This window comes from Callithrix jacchus, chromosome 16, assembly GCF_049354715.1.
Source record: "Callithrix jacchus isolate 240 chromosome 16, calJac240_pri, whole genome shotgun sequence".
Lineage (NCBI taxonomy): Eukaryota > Metazoa > Chordata > Mammalia > Primates > Cebidae > Callithrix > Callithrix jacchus.
The window spans coordinates 72,387,446-72,408,394 of NC_133517.1; the positions used below are offsets into that span (position 1 = coordinate 72,387,446).

The 20,949-nt window shown below is 43.7% G+C and overlaps 1 protein-coding gene and 1 long non-coding RNA gene across 13 annotated transcripts in view; one reads left to right on the top strand and one right to left on the bottom strand.

The window, feature by feature from the left end:
• Positions 1–12,960, top strand: part of LOC144579760 (uncharacterized) — a 25,228-nt gene extending 12,268 nt beyond the window's left edge. Inside the window, exon 3 of one of the 2 annotated variants that reach the window (XR_013528106.1) lies at positions 12,717–12,960. This is a non-coding gene — a long non-coding RNA (uncharacterized LOC144579760). The remainder of the gene's footprint in view (positions 1–12,716) is intronic. The other variant, XR_013528107.1, reaches the window with a different exon arrangement.
• The window catches only part of ZNF572 (zinc finger protein 572), a 23,287-nt gene extending 3,216 nt beyond the window's left edge, over positions 1–20,071 (bottom strand). The window contains exons 1-3 of one of the 11 annotated variants that reach the window (XM_078353225.1): positions 19,888–20,071; positions 740–853; positions 98–220 (exon numbers count right to left, since the gene is read on the bottom strand). In XM_078353225.1, the coding sequence (XP_078209351.1) occupies positions 98–220; positions 740–818 (202 nt within the window). In that variant the 5' untranslated portion in view covers positions 819–853; positions 19,888–20,071. Of the gene's footprint in view, positions 1–97; positions 221–739; positions 854–1,861; positions 2,900–19,887 lie in introns of those variants that run through there. The other 10 variants (XM_078353220.1, XM_078353223.1, XM_078353221.1 and 7 more) reach the window with 10 other exon arrangements.
• Positions 20,072–20,949: the final 878 nt, after the last annotated feature.

Genomic DNA, 20,949 nt, shown 5'->3' on the forward strand with positions numbered 1-20,949 from the left:
TGGATCACGAGGTCAAGAGATCAAGACCATCCTGGTCAACATGGTGAAACCCCGTCTACTAAAAATACAAACATTAGCTGGGCATGGTGGCACGTGCCTGTAATTCCAGCTACTCGGGAGGCTGAGGCAGGAGAATTGCCTGAACCCAGGAGGCGGAGGTTGCTGTGAGCCGAGATCGCGCCATTGCACTCCAGCCTGGGTAACAAGAGCGAAACTCCATCTAAAAAAAAAAAAAGTTTTTAAAGACAGTTTTACTTCTTTTCCTCTGTTTATCAGAAGCAGGTGGATGTTTTTTTGTACTTAGCAACAATACTGATGAATTATTTGAATCATTATTGGCAAAGGGAACATCAAACTAAAAATAAATGCATTAAATTTTATTCTAGAAGACTTAAGAGAAAAAAACAGGACTGATAAGAACAGGAGTGAAATTGAACAGAATACCATCTCAGGTAAAAACTAGGCAACAGCTTTGCTAAAATCTGAGCAAATACTATACAAATAACAATAGCCACTATTTATTAAGAACAGTGGCTTTGGATGTGGTATCTCAGTAATCCTAAAATATGTGTGAGACAGATACTCATTTTCTTAAAGATGAGAACAATGAGGCTGAAATAATTAACACAACTTATAAGTGACAGCACAAGGAATTAAATTAATGTTTGTCTCATTATAGTGTCTTGTTCTTTCTACATCAAATTTCCTAAGGATTCAGATCATTTTCTTGATCCCTCACCTGTGAAGGGGCTTTCCAAATTCTCCCTCTTTGTGAAGCTGTTATAGTCTGAGACCAACAGTTCTTTTTCTTGCTCCATCACAATGATCACAGCCAAGTTATGGATCAAAAACCCTGTGGATGGAAATAAATTATGTTTGGAGGTATTTGTTCATACTTATTCTTCCTCCTTCCTTCCCAACCATTCCAACATTCCTTCCCAACCATTCCAACATAACAATAGGAAGCACAGAATGTTCATGATCCATACTGAAAATAAGAAACACAACTCTTAGCAACCCTTTTAGAAAATCTTATCTCTAATGCAAGTATTTAGAATTAACGGTTAACCCAATTAAACTTTTCTAAAGAAATAACAGTGCAGAAAATTAAATCTCCACATTAAAGGTTTGAAGATCAAGCTTCAAAGATAGAATACTAATCTTCATTGTCCAAGCGTAGCCTAGAAACACTTTTAGTTTAAAAAACATATAAAGACTTCAAGGAATCAATACACAAGCATAAGAAGCAGCTAAAGAAAAAGAAGCACTCTGTTTAGTTTCAAAAGAATAACTTGGTCTTGACAGAAGGAACCCTTTGAAGTCAATTTCAAAGGAAAGTTAGGATTTATATAACCATTAAAGAGAAATCAGGACAAAGCAGGGGTGGAATAATTAGAGCCAATAACCATGAAATATAAAAAGGAAGCTAAAGAGGGGCCTCCTCCTCCTTGCTCTTATTTTCTAAGTCTATCATATTCACAAAATCCATTTCAGCCTAAACTTTGTCTTCTGGAGGCAACAATCATTAACCTATTTTAAGGGACCAGAAAATGTGATCTACCACAGGAAGGCAGTAACATATGGACTTTTGGCATCCATTTCAGAATATGAAGAATATCATAATTTGGGAGAAAATACGGACCTAAAAGGATATTCAAATGTACATATTTTTAAAACAAAAATAGCATCTGTACTTATATTGTATTTTCACCATTACTGCCTAGTATGTGCCAGGTAGTCAATGAAATAATTTGCATATATTTGTCATTTAATTCTTACAATAGCTCTCTGAGGTGTATGAACAACTACCAACATTTTACAGATGAGTTTAAAAGGTATGAAGAAATTCTCCTAAGGTTACCTAGAAAGTGGTAGAGCAGGATTGAGCTCCAAGTCTGACTAGATGCAGACGTTTTTTAACCCACTTACTTATTATCGTAAACTAGATCAGGAAGCAGAGCTGAACATAATCCCAAATTGCAAATAAACCTCAAAGAGTCCCTTTATTTTAGAATATATTGGCTGGCATTTTAGAAAATAGATCTACATTCCTAAGCCTTGTAACAAAGTGAGTTGACATTCGACAAGTACAGTCATTAGCAAGTAGATTTGTTCTAGAGAAGCATGAAACTGTCTACATTACTAATATCCTCAGTGTTTGAATGGGAGGTGGGGAACCATACACCTGAATGCAAAAAAAGGGAGGGGGTGTTTTTCGAATGGAGTTATATATTTTGCTGTCCTAGTTACGTATTGTCATCGAAGTATTTACAAAAGAAGCATGAAGGAACAGTTCCTTCTGGGTAACACATTACCATCCGACCATTTTCCCTACTAAAATACTATTAAATTTGGCAGCAAAGGAGCCCCAGGAACAGTGGCTCAGCAAAATGGTGGCAAATTCAAGGCCATAAAAGGCTGCCATTAAGATGTCACTCCACGGGGAAGGGCTGTTTTCACTGTTATAGAGCAAACAGGTGATTAAGGTGGGGCCGTGCTTTGATCAGAAAGCCTTCAAAGAAAATGCACTGCCTGAAGCCTAGTTTTAAGAACCGCTAACAGGGACAAGCTGGAGACACTAGGGGGTGAAGTTCCAGGATACCAGACGGTCTCCGGCGGACAAGATGCTTTAAGGGACCTGGCAGGCAAGGATGACGGTGGCCTGCCGGCGGGAGCAGCAGCGGGATCTCTCTCCCGGACGTCCACTGCAGCCTGGTCGGAGCTGTTTCCACTCTAGCCCGCAACCCTCGGCTCCCTTCCCCCAAAGAAGGAACTCACTGTTCTGGGGGCTACACCCAAGGCGCCAGCACCCCCAAAAGTCCAGGAGGAAGGAGCCCCCACCCTGTCTCTGACCCCACCAACCCAGGTTCCTAAACCCTCAAACCCGTCAGACAGAAACAGGAAGTTACCCCATATCCCCTAGCGGCTATGCTGGGGCCGCTCTAGGAAACAGTGATGGCCAACTCTCGTTGATCTTAACCCTTAGGGTCCTGGACCCAGAAGGAGCGTGAGGGTGGATTTCCTTTCCTTGTGCTGTGACCAGCCAACTGTGAACCTCATTCCTCTCACTTCTCAGGCAGCTTACGACAGGGGCCTGATTGGAGCTTATATTTTTCCTTGCCATCAGAGCATCATCAGATTGATTATCATCACGATTAGAATCAAAATCAATCTAGTATTTGTTAAACACCTACTGTTTCTGTTCCCACCGCTGTAAGAGTGGATATATATTTACTTATCTGTGAAAGTTAGAGAGCTAAGGCATCCATTCACATATAAAACAATCCGTTTACTTAACACCCGGAAAAGTAGTTAATCCCTCCTCTTTCATTACAGAGAAAAGAGAAGGCAATCCCTTCATCTCACTTCTACCAAACAGAAATCTACTCAGGTCGGCACCCTGCCATTTTCTTTCTTCCCTCCGGTTACAAGAGAATCCCTCTTTGGCATTTTAATAAGCCCTTTACTGGTACTCACTTTCCTACCCATCTTCTTGGAAACTTTACACTACCAACTAAACTCTCAATCCCTCCACTTCCACCCCCAAATAGTCCCTCCGCTTTTCCTTTCTCTTTATACTCACAATGTTTCCATTTCATCAATTTTCCACTAACCTTAACATTTCTCCTGTAACAACAAGAAAAAATCACTAGCATCACCAGTGACCTCCATGTTGTTAATGCAACTGGTATTTTTTAGTTGTCAGGTCCCTTTTCAGGAGGTTTGACGTGGCTAAGGACTCGTTTTCTAGAACACTTTTGAGGTGATACCACATTCTCCTCCTTTTCCTCCAACATCTCTAGTCAGTTCTGTTAATCTCTTTTCCAAGTCAGTCCCTCAAGGTCATTCTATCCCTCTCCTCTTATTACTGAATGTTCTCTGCCTAGGCAATCTCATTCATACCCCCATTTTCAAATACCACCTAGACAGACAACTCAAAAATTTTCTTCTCCAGCCCAAGCTACATGTCTGAGCTCCTCACTTATAACCATGGTCTGCTTGGCATCTCATACAGCAAGTCTCAATAACAACTCAAAACCAAAATGTCAAAAATCAAAATCATAATCTGTCTTTTCTCTCACTGTTCTTCCCCATATACACATGTAAACACAAAACAAAACAAATTTGTTTCTCTTCCAATATTCTTTCAACCAACCATCCAGCTAGATGGAAACCCAGAAGTCCTTCTTTTAACTTCCCTTTCCTTACCTTCCATATACAATTTATAAACAAGCCTCATCTATTGTGTAATAAATAATTCTCACATGTAGTTGTTTCTCCTAACCACCAGGGCTACCACTAATTCAGGCAACCATCACCCCTCACTTGAAGAATTTCCATGCCCTCCTAACTAACAGTCCTATAGATACTCATCCTTGTTCCCTCTCATTCACTCTTCCTTGTTGAATCCAGAGGGATCTTTTCCAAAAATGAACCAGATTCTTTCATGTTCCTTTACCTAGTTGAAGCTTATTCATCCTTCAGATTTCAGCTTACACATCACTTTCTCACAGAAGCTTTCCAGGCTCTTCTATATGGTCTTCTCCTACCATATTTTTTTTCCCCATTGTAGCCCATGTCATGACTGAAGCTTTATGTTTGTGTGATTGATGTATTATTTTGCCTTTCTATTCAGACAGCAAACTCCATGAGAACAGGGCCTGCCTCCGTTTTGCTTATAATTCTGTCTTACAACTTAGCACAGTGCCTGATTCCTTCATTCATTCATTTAACAAATATTTGTTGAAAGCCTACTGTGTGCCTATTACTGTGTTATCTTAGGCACCGAGGATACACCAGTGCACCGAACAATGTGGGTGAGACCACAAATGAACATCAACAAAAAGTGAACAAAGAAATGTATGTTAAGCAGTGATGAGTATTAGAAAAAGAAGTAAAGCAAGTTAAAGAAACAGACACGCTAGGATGCTGAAGAAAGTGTGCACTATTTCAGGTAAGGAGGTCAGGGAAGTCCTCTCAGTAAGGCGATATTTCAGCAGAAGTATGAAGGAAGGAAGGCATGGGCCTCTTTGTTATTTAAGGGAGGAACAATTAAGACAGGAACAGTAAGAAAAAAGACTCTGAGATGGAAACTCAAGAAACAGTAAGGAGCAGAGCAAGTGAAATGAACAGTACGTGGAGATAACGTCAGAGACATTTCAAGAGGCCAGATCATATAGGCCATAAGTGACAGACACAGCGAGGCATCACGCAGACTCCAAGGAAGTACATGTTGCCCACCTTTGAGAGTGCTTTCTGGAGCACATGCCCTTTCCAAGGCAGCCCACGTCTGGTGACTGATCAAGGCAGAAGTATAAAAGCCTGTCCAAGTTGCCCAAAGCAGGATAACTCTTAAATGCACATTTCAGCTCCTGAGTGTTATTTGTTTGTTTGTTTTTTAAGACAATCTTGCTCTGTCACCTAGGCTGGAGTGCAGTGGCACAGTCATGGCTCACTGCAGCTGCAACTGCCCAGGTTCTAGCAATCCTCCCATCTCAGCCTCTTGAGTAACTGGGACTACAGGCACATGCTACCATGCCCTATAATTTTTAAATTTTTTTGTAGAGAGGGGTCTCAGTTTGTTGCCCAGCCTCGATGTGAACTCTTGGGCTCAAGCATCCTCCTGCCTTGGCCTCCCAAAGTGTTGGGATTATAGGTTTAAGCCATGGTGCCCAGACAACTCTTTGAGTTCTTGATGGCCTTGATGAAGGAATCTGTCCAAATTGCAGGTCTTCCCCCTCTGCTCAATCCTAATTCTTTTCCCACCCTTCCACAGGTTTAGATACCAAGGCCATTTCCTAATCAACACCCTGGACACTAAACTTGGTCTCAGAATCTGCTCTCAACAAACAAACAAATGAACAAAAACCTCCAAAATACATACAAAAAATGAAATGTCCTCTCTCACCCTGGCTCCAAGCCATCCAGTTCCTCTCTCCACTGGGGCAACCAATGTTGTGTGTTTCTTGTGTATTATTCACAGATATGCCAAATGTGAGCAAATACCTACCTAACTACTTACATATATAGATACTGTTGGAAACAGATGCTCGGTGCCACAAAGGAAAAATTAGCACTGAGACCAAGGATCTTTCAGCAAGGCAACTTTCACTTCCTGGACTGCAGAAAGGGTACTCTCACTAGCCATCTTGCCATGAGAGTACAACGAACAAAGGAAAGCAGACATATTTATCCCTTATGCACTGGGGATCATCCTTACTGCTGTGTCTGAGCTCCTTTGGCTGGAGTCAGACCTCACAATCTAAACTAAAACCCGATTGGCTAACAACTTAAAACTTTTCTAAACAGGTAAAGGCAATGGAAAGCTGGGACATCCAGCACAGATATCTTGGTTAAGGTACAAGGATATAGAATGTACTACGTGCCTGTAAGCATGGCCTGTCTAACAACTACATAGGATAGGGCTTCACAAAGAGTTATTAGCAGACTTATGATTTATTCTTTAACAAGAAAGGAAACTTTAAAGAGGAACTTTTCTACTTCCCAAACATACATACATATACACATACATAGGTAATAAATAGATGACAGGTATTCATTCATTTATTTTGCTACACATATGATAGTAAACTATTCACTTTGTTCTAAATTTTAGTTTGTTCACTTAACAACATATCACAGAGAGTTTTCTTTTCTTCCCTTTTTTTTTTTTTTTTTTTTTAATTTTTGAGGCAGGATCTCACTCCAAGCTGGAGTGCAGTGGTGTGATCTCAACTCACTACAATCTCAGCCTCCAGGGTTCAAGCAATCCTACCACCTCAGCCTCTCAAGCATCCGGGACCACAGGTGTGTGCTACCACACACAGCTAATTTTATTTTTTGTGGAGACAGGATCATACTATGGCCCGGGCTGATCTCCAACTCCCAGGCTTAAGTGATTCACCTACTCCAGACTCCCAAAGTGCTGGGATTATAGTCATGAGCCACTGCACCCAGCAATATAATAGTACAGACATTCATCATAGAGCTCCCTGTATGCTTTTCTTTAACAGTTGCATAGTATTCCATTGTGTAAATATACCAGTATTTATTTAATCTGTTTCTTATGTTGCTTCTGAACTTTTGCAATTATATTGCAATGAATAATTTAACCTTTATTTTTTAAAGCTGTGGTGGATATTGTGAATTGGTTTGCTCAATATCCATTCTAACTTTCTTTCATTATGCTTTCCTGCAGAGAAGAGTTGATGTTATGAACTGAATTGTGTCCACCGAAAATTCTTTTTGTTTTTTTGAGATGGGAGTCTCACTCTTTATCCCCCCAGGGTAGAACAGAATGGTGCCATCTTGGCTCACTGCAGCCTCTGTCTTCTGGATTCAAACAATTCTCATGCCTCAGTCTCCGAGTAGCTGAGATTACAGGTATGCACCACCACAACCTGCTAATTTTTGTATTTTTAGTAGAGACAGGGTTTCATTATGTTGGTCAGGCTGGTCTCTAACTCCTGACCTCAAATGATCTGCCTGCCTCAGCTTCCTAAAGTGCTGGGACTATAGGATTGAGACACCGTGTCTGGCCTTCACCCAAAATTCTTATGTTGAACCTGTAACCCCCAGTGTAGCTGTACTTGGAGACAGGCCCTCAAGGGAGTGTTTGAGGTTAAGTGAAGTCATAGAGTGGGGCTCTAATCTGATAGGACTGGTGTCCTTGCAAGAAGACAAGAGGCAACAGAGACATCCCTGTCTGTGTACACACAGAGGAAAGGCCAGGTGAGAGGCCAGGTGAGAACACAGCAAGAAGGTGGCCATCTGCACACCCGGAAGAGAGGCATCATGGAAACTAACACTGACCATACCTTGCTCATAGACTTCTACCTTCCAGAAGTGTGAGAAAATGAGGCTACACATGGTGACTTACACCTGTAGCCCCCATACTTCAGGAGGCTGAGGCAGGAGGACCACTTGAGCCCAGGAGTTTGAGACCAGTTTAGGCAATAGTTAGTGAGACTCCATCTCTACAAACAAATAAAATTTTAAAAACGCTTTGCATGGTGGCATGCACCTACAGTCCAGCTACTCAGGAGGCTGAGGTTTGCTTGAACCTAGGAGTTCAAGGCTCCAGTGAACCATGATTGCACCACTGCACTCCAGCCTGGATGACACAGTGAGACCCTGTCAAAAAAAAAAAAAACATCCAAAAAGCCCCAGAATTCTGAGAAAATGAATTTCCATCGTTTAAGCCACTCAGTCTGGTATTTTGCTATGGTTGCCTAAACAGATGAATACAGTTGAAAAAGCTAAACATTACATTTCTGAGACTTCTTTGAAGCTATAATAGCAGAGCTGTAATGGCAGCTTTGATTGATACTCCTGGAAGCGCACCCATTTCCTCAGTTCTCCCAGTGATTCGGAAAGTTCTTTAATCCTCATAATATATCTTTTATTCCTTATGTCAGCTCAAGTGAATTCTATTCTCTGTCACTGACTAGAGTTAGTACACAGCTAAATTGCTAGGGAGGCTCTAGATTTGGGGTTGAGGGCACACAGAGAAAGTGTGTGGGTTCCCTGGAGTGGCCAGCTTGCAGACAGAACTTCCAGCTGGAGGATGGCTATGTGGTGTGTGCAATCAGGCTGAGACTGGCGTCATAGATCCAGCTCTGAACTGAATGAAGAGTGACGTTTGCCTTCTTACTATCTACTCTAGCTGTGAGGAAACTGTTATGGGAAGAGCGGGGAAAGGAGTCATTGTTATGGCAGAAATTTGGTAACACTGTCACCTGTGCTAACATGTAGAAAATTAGAAATGCACCTAATCGACTCAAACATCTTGGTCAGGGGTTGGAAAATTCATTCTATAAAAGGCTAGAGAGTAACTATTCCATGCTTGTGGGCTGCATGGTCTCTGCTGCAGCTACTCAACTCCTCCACAGTAACTCAAATGCAGACATATGCAAGACTAGTATACAGGCATGGGTGCATTCCAGTAAAACTTTGTATATGAAAATGAGCAACCGGGAGCTGTGGCTCACACCTGTAATCCCAGCACTTTGGGAGGTGGAGGTGGGCAGATTATTTGAGGTTAGGAGTTTGAGACCAACCTGGCCAACATGGTGAATCCCTGTTTCTACTAAAAATACAAAAATTAGCCAGGTGTGGTAGCACATGCCTGTAATCCCAGCTACTTGGGAGTCTGAGGCGGGAGAATCGCTTGAACCCAGGAGGCGGAGGTTGCAGTGAGCCGAGATTGTGCCCCTTTTCTCCAGCCTAGGCAACAGAGTGAGACTCTGTCTCAAAAAAGAAAGAAAGAAAGAAAATGGGCAGCTTGTCCACCAGCTGACCTCTGTGCTAGCTAAGAGATCTCAAGGTAGAACATTAAGCATGCCACTTGGCTTCTTCTCATTGCCTATGGTAAAATGCAAGAGAAAAGAGGTAAGCTAAAGAACCAAACCCTTGAATATATAGGAGCTAGAAACTGCTACATTGGAAACAATTTTTTTTTTTTTTTTGCCACATCCCAGCCTCTCCAGATGGCTAATAATGTTAAAATTAAGAAATGACTTCTGAGAAAAGGTCAAATATTGGGCACTGCTAGGAAAAAATGTTCTAAGTAAGAGTCAGCAAACTACAAAAAACCTGTGCAGGTCTTCAGAACATGTCTTGAAGAACTTCTGTGTTAAACAGTGGGACACCAAAGAGCCTGGACCAGAGCAACCACATAAGAAAGCCGAGGGAGAAAAGGGCTTATCTCATGACATTTGCGGGCATACCTTTTGTCTAACAGAGTGAATGATATATCAACACACCAAAAGCCTCAAGGTTTCTGAAAGTATTCTGTCAGCATGGACTGATAGGCACAGAGACAGTACAAAACAGCAAGAGGTCTTCAGAATCCCAAACTTCTACTGCATGAAGCAGACTGAGCAAACTACTCAGGCACAAATACGGGTTACTACCATCAAGGTATCTAAATTTTGAGACGCTTCTGTTCTGGCTCAACTCTGACCACCATGAGCCTCCCAGTAGATGCAAAACTGCCTGTGGCTCTTAGAACACAGCTTGCTCTTCTGCACCTCTGTGTCTTACCCTCTGCCACCATGGCACTGCCCCATCACTCCTACTCTTGCCTCCTCCCCTACTTCCCATCTATCTGTATAGCAAATGTCCCCTCCTTCTCTTCTCACCAGAAATATCATCTCACCAATTAGCCTCCATTGACTCTTCCCAGGAATACTTAAACCTTTTCTCCTCCCCAGCTTGCAACCATGTATTCTACATGCCCAAAGGTTCTGAACCAATTGAGACTATCTGGCACCCGTATCAAAATGACCAGCTTTGTCACAGGTAAAGCTGGATTGGAGAGATAGCCTGGGGGCGCAGGCCTCCTACGCCATCCCCATGCATTAGACCAGTTGATTGTCTCATTTCCATGGAAGAAAACCCTGCCAAAGAAATTGTACTGACCATATGCACAAGAAGCAGAGCGCAGGTAGCAAATGCTCTGTGGGTGGGAAGGTCTTAGAGAACTCAAGGGGGCCTAAACCACATAGGCTCAGTCTTTCCTGCCCCATTTCACCCATCATAGAAGTCAGTCTTCATGATCCTATAGATGGGTAAAGGGTAAGGATGGGGCCAATGAAATGAAGGGCAGAGGTTATCTTCTACTATTTCCAAGAAAGCAGTTCTTCTTTTATGGGGCTGTAGAAATGTGGGCAACAGGAAAGAATGACTTTCTTTTACATCTCTAAGCTTCTTTTTTTTTTTGAGACAGAGTCTTGTACTGTCACCTGGGGTTGGAGTGCAATGGTGCAATCTCAGCTCTCTTGCCACCTCCACCTCCCAGGTTCAAGTGATTCTCCTGCCTCAGCCTCCCAAGTAGGTGGGATTACAGCTGCCTGCCACCATGCTTGGCTAATTTTTTGTATTTTTAGTAGAGACAGGATTTTGCCAGGCTGGTCTCAAACTCCTCATCTTGTGATCTGCCTGGCTTGGCCTCCCAAAGTGCTGGGATTATAGGCGTGAGCCACCGTGCCTGGCCTATAAGCTTCTTGAAAAGCCATTTAATAAACATCTTTGGCTGAAATCAAGAATGAATAAATGAGGCCAGACGTGGTGGCACACGCCTGTAATCCTAACACTTTGGAAGGTCGGGGTGGGTGCATCACTTGAGGTCAGGAGTTTGAGACCAGCCTGGCCAACACGGTAAAAACCCATCTCTACTAAAAATACAAAAATTAGCTGGATGTGGTGGCAGGTGCCTGCAATCCCAGCTATTTAGGAGGCTGAGGCAGGAGAATAGCTTGACCCTGGGAGGTGGAGGTTGCAGTGAGCCAAGATCATACCACTGCACTCTAGCCTGGGAGACAGAGTGAGATTCCACTTCAAAAAAAAAAAAAAAAAAAAAGTGAGACTCTGAGACTCTGTCTTAAAAAAATGAATTTGTTCATTAGATTGTCTTATATTATAGTATGTTGTGTGGACATCTGTCATCCAGGCTAGCAGGCGAACAATGTGAACACAGCAATCTTGTCTCATTCTTACAATGACTAAATAAACTCTTAGGGTACGATGCCTGGAGGATATTGAGGGCATGGGAAAGTATGGAAAATTTATCAGGTTCTTATATTTTTACTTTCATTTCCTTTGTTCTTTCATTCACTTATTAAACAGTATTTACTGTCTCTTGCTGTTTACTCCTGGAGAGGGTCATCCTGGACAGGCGTTTGTAGAGACTGCCTTGACTCCTGGTCAGCTGACACAGGGCACTGGAAGAGTGAGTTTTTGCCTTTCCTCAGCCACGGCTGTTTTCACGCATCAGTGTCAATAAGGATAATAGTTGAAACTGTGTTGATATGGGTCTCTTAAGAGTGTTTTCAGTTTCAAGTTATAGACAGTGTGTCTTACACTGCTTTAAACCATAAGAACTTTATTCTTCACTGAAGAAATGTTTAAAGCAAGCAGTCCTGTGACGGATAGAGCAGCTGGGTGATGCTTTCAAGGGCCCAGGCCATTTTCTTCCTTCCTGTGCATCATTCTCAGCATTTTGATGACATCTTCCCTTAGGCTTCTTATTTCTTGACTACAAATGGCTGCAGCAACTCCTCCCATCACATTCTAACACGATAGTGTTCAAAGCAGGAAGGGAAGGGGCAAAGGGGGCTTTATTTTCATGTGCCTCTCTCCTATCGAGGAGAAACATATTTTCAAAACCCCCCAGTAGATTTCCCCTTCGTTTTCACTGGCCAGAACCTGATCACACACCCACTGACTAGACCGATCACTGCCAAGGGGGAATGGAGGTGCCGTGATTGGCTGAGGCCAATTGTGTTTTATCCTCTGGAACTGAGCACATTGCTGCCCAAATCGAATAGGTAAAAAGGGAAGACTGACAGTTGAATTAGTAAACAACCCTCTCCCACAACAGACATGAGCAGAAAATAGCGAGAGAAGCCTCTGGGCTGCAGTATCCACAAGCTCTTTGAAGGGCATGGGCCTGGGATGACCGCCTTATCTAAAACACAAATTCTTTCACCTATGACCTCACTCTTTTGGAGCACAAATGAAACCACCTCCACAGGGTTGACAAAAATGGCATGCTGGGTTCTGGACACAAATATAGTTATTTGTAACGAATGCATTTATCAGCTGCAATTTGGCGCACTTCCTTGTTGCTAAAAGTCACTAGATAGTGACCATTTATATTCCCTTTGTTCCTATAGATAGGATCTCTGACATTAGAATCCTGTCTTTTGTTTCAGGACTGCTGAAGATGTTTTTCAGACCCCAAATTCCAGAAACCAGGTTGAAGATCCTCACAGAGGCACAGAAGCAGCATGAGAACACAGCTTCTTCATTCCCATGCCCCCAGTGATCTCTCCACTTCAGCCCACTCCAAAACCCTAAAAACCCGAACCCTAAGTTCCTTGGGGGCAGATGGATTTAAGGTGTTCTCTCATCTTCTCACTTGGTGACGCTATGATTAAACCTCTTTCTCTGCTGCAACCCAAGGTGTATCGTCTGGCTGTGTGTATCAAGGAAGGGACCTCAAGTAAACCCTCAAGGAAGGGTTTACAACTTCTTCCAAAATCCTGAGCTTCCCCTCAAGGGACATTTAATAGACTACCCTGGATGTGATTACTATGTGTCTCATTTGTGGTGCTTTTTTTAGAAAAGTTATTATAATGTCAAACCCATGGAAAAAGAGGCTGGCAGACAGGGCAGCTGGAAGCCCTGCAGGCTGAATTTGGCCTCCGTGGGAGCCTCTGCTCCATGTGGGCAGATTCCAACTGTGCTTCATTTGCACAGGTGACTGGTTGACCCTGCTTGAGTCAGAACATTCTGCAGAGCTTGCAGCTTCTTCGCTTATCTTGACTACATAAGCTCCCCAGGACTTAACTAATGTAACACTTTCATTGTTGCCCCAGGACTTAACTAATGTAACACTTTCATTGTTCTACAAACCACCTCATCCATGCCTTTTTTCTTCTGATCTGTGTTGTGCATACAACACCTACCAGGACAGCTGATGTTGGGAAAGACTGGTGTGTGAAGAGGAAAATTACAGCATAACCTGGTAAATGCTGCAACAGAAATTAACAAAAATATTACTTTGCCCTCCTAGGGAGCAGACTAACTCTTTTTATTTATTTATTTTTTTTTTGAGACAGAGTTTCACTCTTGTTACCCAGGCTGGAGTGCAATGGCACGATCTTGGCTCACCGCCAACCTCCGACTCCTGGGTTCAGGCAATTCTCCTGCCTCAGATTCCTGAGTAGCTGGGATTACAGGCACGCACTACCATGCCTAGCTAATTTTTTGTATTTTTAGTAGAGACGGGGTTTCACCATGTTGACCAGGATGGTCTCGATCTGTTGACCTTGTCAGACTAACTCTTTACCTTCCAGAGCAAGGGAAACACTTTGGAAAAGAGATCAATTGGCCTTTGAAGGATGAATGAGTTTGGTGGATGTTGGAAACAGTTGCTTGGTGCCACAAAGAAAAATTAGCATTAAGACAAAGGATCTTTCAGCAACCCAATTTTTACTTCCTGGACTGCAGGAAGGGTACTCTCACTAGCCATCTTGCCACAAGAGTACAATGAATAAAGGAAAGCAGACATATTTGTCCCTTATGCATTTGGAGTCGTCTTTACTGCTGTGTCTGATCTCCATTGGTTGGAGCCAGACCTCACAATCTAAAGTAAAACCCAATTGGCTACAACTTAAAACTTTTCTAAATAGGTAAAAGCAATGGCGAGCTGGGACATGCCTGTGAGCACATCCAGCACAGATATCTTGGTTAAGGTACAAGGACATAGAATGTACTACGTGCCTGTAAGCATGGCATGTTTAACAGCTACATGGGATAGGGCTTGACAAACAGTTATTAGCACACTTATTCTTCAACATGAAAGAAAACTTTAAAGAGGAACCTTTTTGCTTCCCACAGTGGGTTTTGTTTGTTTGTTTGTTTGGTTGGTTTTTTTTTTGATGGAGCCTCACTCTGTCTCTCAGGCTGGAGTGCAATGGCACAGTCTCAACTCATTGCAACCTCCACCTCCCAGGTTGAAGCAATTCACCTGCCTCAGTGTCCTGAGTAGCTGGGATTACAGGTGTGCTCCACCATGCCCAGGTAATTTTTAATAGAGGTGGGGTTTCCCTATGTTGACCAGGCTGGTCTCGAACTCCTGACCTCAAATTAACTCCCCACCTTGCTCTCCCAAAGTGCTGGAATTACAGGCGTGAGCCAATACTCCCAGGCAGAGTTTGATGGCTTTATTGGGTGGAAAGACATATTAGGCAGAAGGAATTGTACCTGCATAGGAACAGAGTTCTGTAAAGGTCAGTTGTTTGGAGAATGGTCAACAATTCAGGGCTTGCAGAAAACCTGATACCTATTGGTATGTCGAGCAGAAGGGAGAAGCAGGTAGGAGAAGTGGGTGAATAGACTGGAAGAGGCCACATCGTAATAGGTCACATAGACCAAGTTGAGGAATTGAATTTAAATCTATAGGTAATAGGAATTCAGTTCAATTCAATTGTTGTTTTTAAATGTGACTGCTGAACTGGTAAGGAGAAAAACTAAACAGGAGACTTTTATAATAATTTAGGTAAGAGAGAATGAGGTTCAGAACTAAGGCCTGTAATCCCAGCACTTTTAGAGGCTGAGACAGGAGGATCACTTGAGTCCAGAAGTTTGAAATCAGCCTGGTGCATGCCTGTAGTCCCAGTTACTTGGGAGGCTGAGGCAGGAGGATCACTTGAGCCCAGGAGGTGGAGGTTATAGTGAGCCAGGAGCACACCACTGTACTCCAGCCTGAGTGACAAGAGTGAAATCCTGTCTCAAAAAAAAAAAATCAGCCTGGGCATCATGGGAAGACCCCATCTCTATAAAAATTTTTTAAAAAATTAGCCAAGCATGGTGGTGTGCACCTGTTGTCCAGCTACCTGGGAGGCTGAGGTGGGAGGATTGCCTGAGCCGGAGAGGTCAAGGCTGCAGTGAGCCAAGATCATGCCACTGCACTGTAGCCTGTGTGACAGGGTGGGACCCTGTCTAAAAAAAATAAATAAATAAAATAATAAAAAGAACTAAAGTCATGGCAGAGTAGATGAGTAGCTGAGCATGGATTTCAAATACATATTAATGGAGAAGTCATAGGGTTTGGGGTCTGATTCAATGTGGGAGGTAAGGGAAAGAAAGGAATCAGTGATGACTGCGATTTCTACCTTGGGAAACTAGCCAAGAGATAACAAAAATGAGAAACCACAGGACACTGCAATGTCGTTTATGTTTCTTATTTTTGTTTTCCCCTCTACACACTCCTGACATGAAGTTCAGATGCAGTGGCCGCTGGCCACAATGCACTTTTTTTTTTTTTTTTGAGACGGAGTTTCACTCTTGTTACCCAGGCTGGAGTGCAATGGCGCAATCTCGGCTCACCGCAACCGCCGCCTCCTGGGTTCAGGCAATTCTCCTGCCTCAGCCTCCTGAGTAGCTGGGATTACAGGCACGAGCCACCGTGCCCAGCTAATTTTTTGTATTTTTAGTAGAGACGGGGTTTCACCATGTTGACCAGGATGGTTTCGATCTCTTGACCTCGTGATCCACCCACCTCAGCCTCCCAAAGTGCTGGGATTACATGCGTGAACCACCGCGCCCGGCCCACAATGCACTTTTTGAATTCTGGGAGTGATGTAGGTTTCAAATGTAGAACTGGGAAAATATATACAAACAATCTTGCAGAATGTCTCTCTGGCTCACATTTCTCAGTAGAATTCTTTTTGCTTTTTTATCATCAAAAATTTATACAACCTATGGGGCTTCTTTTGAGGGTGACAAAAATGTTATAAAGTTAGATACTAGTCAGAGTTACTCAAGTCTGGGAATATACTGAAAATCACTGAATTGTATGCTTTACAAGCATACAATTTTTTTTTTTGAGGCACAGTCTCACTCTGTTGGCCAAGCTGGAGTACAGTGGTACAACCTCCGCTCACTGCAGCCTCCACCTCCCAGGCTCAAGCAATCTTCCTACCTCAGCCTCCCAAGTAGCTGAGACATCATACCCAGCCTCGGGTACTCTTTGTGATATGGGAATTATATCTCAATAAGGCAGTCATACAAATTTATAGGGTGGGCCGAGCACCATGACTCAGGCCTGTAATCCCAGCACTTTGGGAGGCAGAGGCAAGAGGATCGCTTGAGCTCAAGAGTTTGAGAACAGCCTGGGCAAAATGGCAAAACCCTGTCTCTACAAACAAACAAAAAAATAGCTGGGTGTGGTAACGCATGCTTTTAGTCAGCTACTCAGGAGGTTGAGGTGGGAGGATCAGTTGAGCCCAGGAGGCAGAGGTTGCAGTGAGCTATGATCACACCACTGCACTCCAGCCTGGGTGACAGAGCAAGACCCATCTCAAAAAAAAAAAAAAAAAAAAGTTTATAGGTATCTTAAGACATTTATGTGGGAAAATATACATTTATATTTTAAAACTTTATACAACAGTTTTAACCAAATGACAGGCAGGAAGGTCTTGAGTTACATTCCAAATACAATTGGTGAAACATCGGAAATATTGTCGATGGTGCATTCTCAACAGTGGTGATATCGCCCCCAAGGTGACAAAAGGGTTCTTCAGGGGGAGCATGAGAAAAATACTCTTTCCTCATTAAACACAGGCATACATCATAGAAGACTTAAACAGTTATACAGTATATTTGTGGTGTGTTAAATGTTAAAACAGTGGGAGTGGTTAATGAAAAAGGCCTGAAAAGATGGGGTGGGGGATGACAGTGAAAAGAGGGTTGAGAAGCACTGCTGTTGGTATTCTGAAGAACATGTCCTATACCAGCAGACAAGATACCCCATGTTGACGCCGGGCAACATGGCTTACGCCTGTAATCCCAGGGCTTTGGGAGGCCGAGGTGAGAGGATCACTTGAGCCCAGGAGTTCGAGACCAGCCTGGCAACTTACAAAAACATTTTTAAAGTTAAAAAAAATTAGACAGGCATGGTGGCACCCACCTGTAGTCCCAGCTACTCAGGAGGCTGAGGTGGGAGGATCACCAGAGCCCAGGAGGTCAAGGCTGCAGTGAACTATGATCACACCACACTGCACTCTGGCCTAGGTGACAGAGTCAGACCCTACTCACACCCCTTCCCCCCGCAAAATGCCCATGTTTTAAGATGAGCATGAGAGAGGCCATGTTACTGCCAACTAAACAGCTCTTTCTTAAGAATCGTATTGTCTGGTGATCACCAAGCAAAGTTTAAACATTTTATGTTCTAACATTGTAAGTATTCATGTTCCTTTTATAGTTGAGTTACCCTTTAGGAGGTTATCTGGAGGTTTGGGGTTGCACTGCAATGCACTGTAATTTTCCCCACATAAAATAATGAGAAATAGGCTCCCGGTTAGCACTGGCACCCAGAACCTCTGATTATCAGGAATAAATGTGTTTAAAGTTCCATCAGAAGAGAAAGAGAATATGGATTTAATGAGGACTTGGGGTGTAAATGGAAGAAGGTTCTCCGGGTGGGATGTAAAGCCAGGACTTCTGAAAATTTTATTGGCAGGTACCTCTGCAGGAATTTGATAAGAACCATGGACCTTGTGCTAGTTATTTTTAATTTGTTGCCTCCAAATGTATTCTCTGACCTTTTCTACGCCCAAGGAGGCTGATCTTTGTAGGCAGAGACTGAGCTTTATGGACTGTGTTACCCTGACTCCTTTCTCTGTGTTTGTGTTAGGCCAATGAGAAGCCTTGGCTGGAGATGGGAGGGGTGTGCCTGTTCACTGGCACCCTCTCAGCTAGTGGTGACTTGACAGAGGCTCTGTGCCTCTACCCAAGTTCACACCTGTAGTTGGGTGGCCCCTATCTCAAGGCTGCAATTCCCTGGGTTCTGTCAATGGCTCCCTGTCCATTCCCCTGCAGGCCTACAGGCAGAATGTCTTCACAACATTGCCAAGTCCTTGGTGCACTTTGGTGCACAACCCTGCTCACAACTCTGTAAACAGTTCAGTAAACTGGCTTCTGTTACCCCTTTGCATGGGAAGGGGTAACACAGGAAACTGCTTCTTGTCCATCTTTCAGTATGCCATCCGTTTCCTCTTAAGAACCTAGCTGACAGGATACTCTCTCCAGAAAACAAAATAGACGGACTTATAAAAGCTTTGCATGTAATATTAAGGGCTCCTCAGACCCACTCTGAAGCCCAGCCAAGGATGTGGGAAGGCAGAGGACTCAAGGATCCCCAGTTAAAAATCTCTCTTCTTGGAATTGTTAAGCCACCAATCCTGCATTCCCTTACACATTGCAACCTAGCATTTGAGGGTAAAAATAGTGGATGCACTGTGTGGTGAAAGGGGTTAGAGATTTGCCTTATCTTCCCCTCCTTCTCCTATCTTTTTTTTTTTCAGAGGCAGGGTATCGCTCTGTCACCCAGACGGGAGTGCAGTGGTACAATCATGGTTCACTGTAGCCCCCAACTCCTGGGTTCAAGGGATTCTCCTGTCTCAGCCTCCTGCGTAGCTACAACTCAAAGCCTAATCAAACAAGGGGCATTTCTAGTGTGGCCAGACCCCACCCTGAGTCATCTCATTTGTGTACACTCTCCAGGGGTGCACCAAGAGTGGCCTCATGAGCATAAGTGCAAGTGAGGTCTGAGGGGCCCCCCATGAGTAACAATGGTGCTCCTACCACTTGCGGTATTACAAGGGTTGAGAGGCCCCTTTCTAGGAACCAGTGACAAAGACCAGCCAAATTCTTTACTGTGTGAAAGCAGCCGTCCTGTCTACTAATCTGATCCTCTTCCTTGTACTGCCTACTTGCTTCAGATGGCAAAAGTTTCTTAACTCGGCTGATTTCCCACCACCACCAGAGGAAAACAATGAGAATCTCTCCTCCTTCCTGCAAGCCCAGGAATTCCCCTGTCACTAGGAGATGGGTTTGGTACCGAGCTGACTCTACAATCAGAACAGCTTGCAGTCAGTTGTCAGTAAGTTTTATTCTTCACAGGGGTATTTGCACTTTAAGTGAGGAGGTGGCTAAAATGATGAGTGAGGCCACTAATTGGCAGGTGGTGCGAAGCCGTGTAATGAGGGGCAGCGTAATGTCATACTGTTAGCAGTGGTGAATCTGTACAGGTCTGCAACAACTTCAATTCTTGCCCCCTTAGAAGAAAGAATTCCACCAATGGGCATAAGGCAGAGAGAGAGGCTGAGGCAAGTTTTAGAGCAGGAGTGAACGTTCATTAAAAGGTTTGGAGCAGGAATGACTGGGCACAGTGGCTCACACCTGTAATTCCAGCACTTTGGGAGGCTGAGGCAGGCAGATCCTCTGAGGTTAGGAGTTTGAGACCAGCCTAGCCAATATGGTGAAACCCTATCTCTACTGAAAATACAAAAATTAGCTGGGCGAGGTGGTGTTCACCTGTAATCCCAACTCCTAGGGAGGCTGAGGCAGGAGAATTGCTTGAATCCAGGAGCCGGAGGTTGCAGTGAGCTGAGATTGTGCCACTGCACTCCAATCTGGGCGACAGAGTGAGACACCATCTCAAAAAAAGAAAAAAAGGTTTAGAGTGGGAATGAAAGAAAGTACCCTTGAAAGAGGGCCAAGCAGGAGACTTGAGAGATCACGTGTGTGGTTTGATCTTTGACTTGGGGTTTTATATGTTGGCATGGCTCTGGAGTCTTGCGTCCCTTCTCCCCTGATTCTTCCCTTGGGTGGGCTGTCCACATACACAGGGGCATGCCAGCACTTGGGAGGGGAGCATGCGCAGTGTGCTTATGGAGTTGTACATATGCTCAATTGAGGCATTTTCCCCTTACCCAGGCATTTAAACTCCACCATTTTTGCCTCTTACTGACAGCTGAGTGTTCCCGGAGGAATGTCATATACCATTTAGATTCCACCATTTTGCCTCTTAGTGACTTGAGGTTGTTTTCCCTTACCAGTCACGTGTCCGTAGAAGGTCATACACCAGTTAAACTCTGCCATTTTGTCTCAGTGCGCATGCTTGAGCCCACTGGCCCGACTCCTGAGATCTTACTGGAAGCTGGTGATCACCAGTTTCAGGTGTTTCTAGTTATTGGGAGACCGCGGTTCCCAGGTGCCAGCTGCAACCATTTATCATTTTAGCGAGGCAGTTTCACAACTGCCTGCCTATCACATGATGGTAACCTGGCATTCATGGCTGGGTAGTGGGGGAGGCGGGCGCTCTCCTGCCCTGCTCATGTCTAACTACCTACCTACTGTAACAATAATCAGGGCAAATTATTTGCCTCAGAAACAACATCTGTGACCCTTGACCAAGAAATTGAGTCTGTCTGAGCCTCAGTAACTTGCATAAAGTAATACTCATCTTCCAGTTTTGGGGTTTGCTGTGATTAGTTTTAGTGGCGGGCTTTCTGGTGCTTGCAGATCTCCGCCTCTTTTTCTTCTCTCCAGCCTCTCCCCTCCTTCTCCTTCCTGCGTCATTTGACCTGGACATGT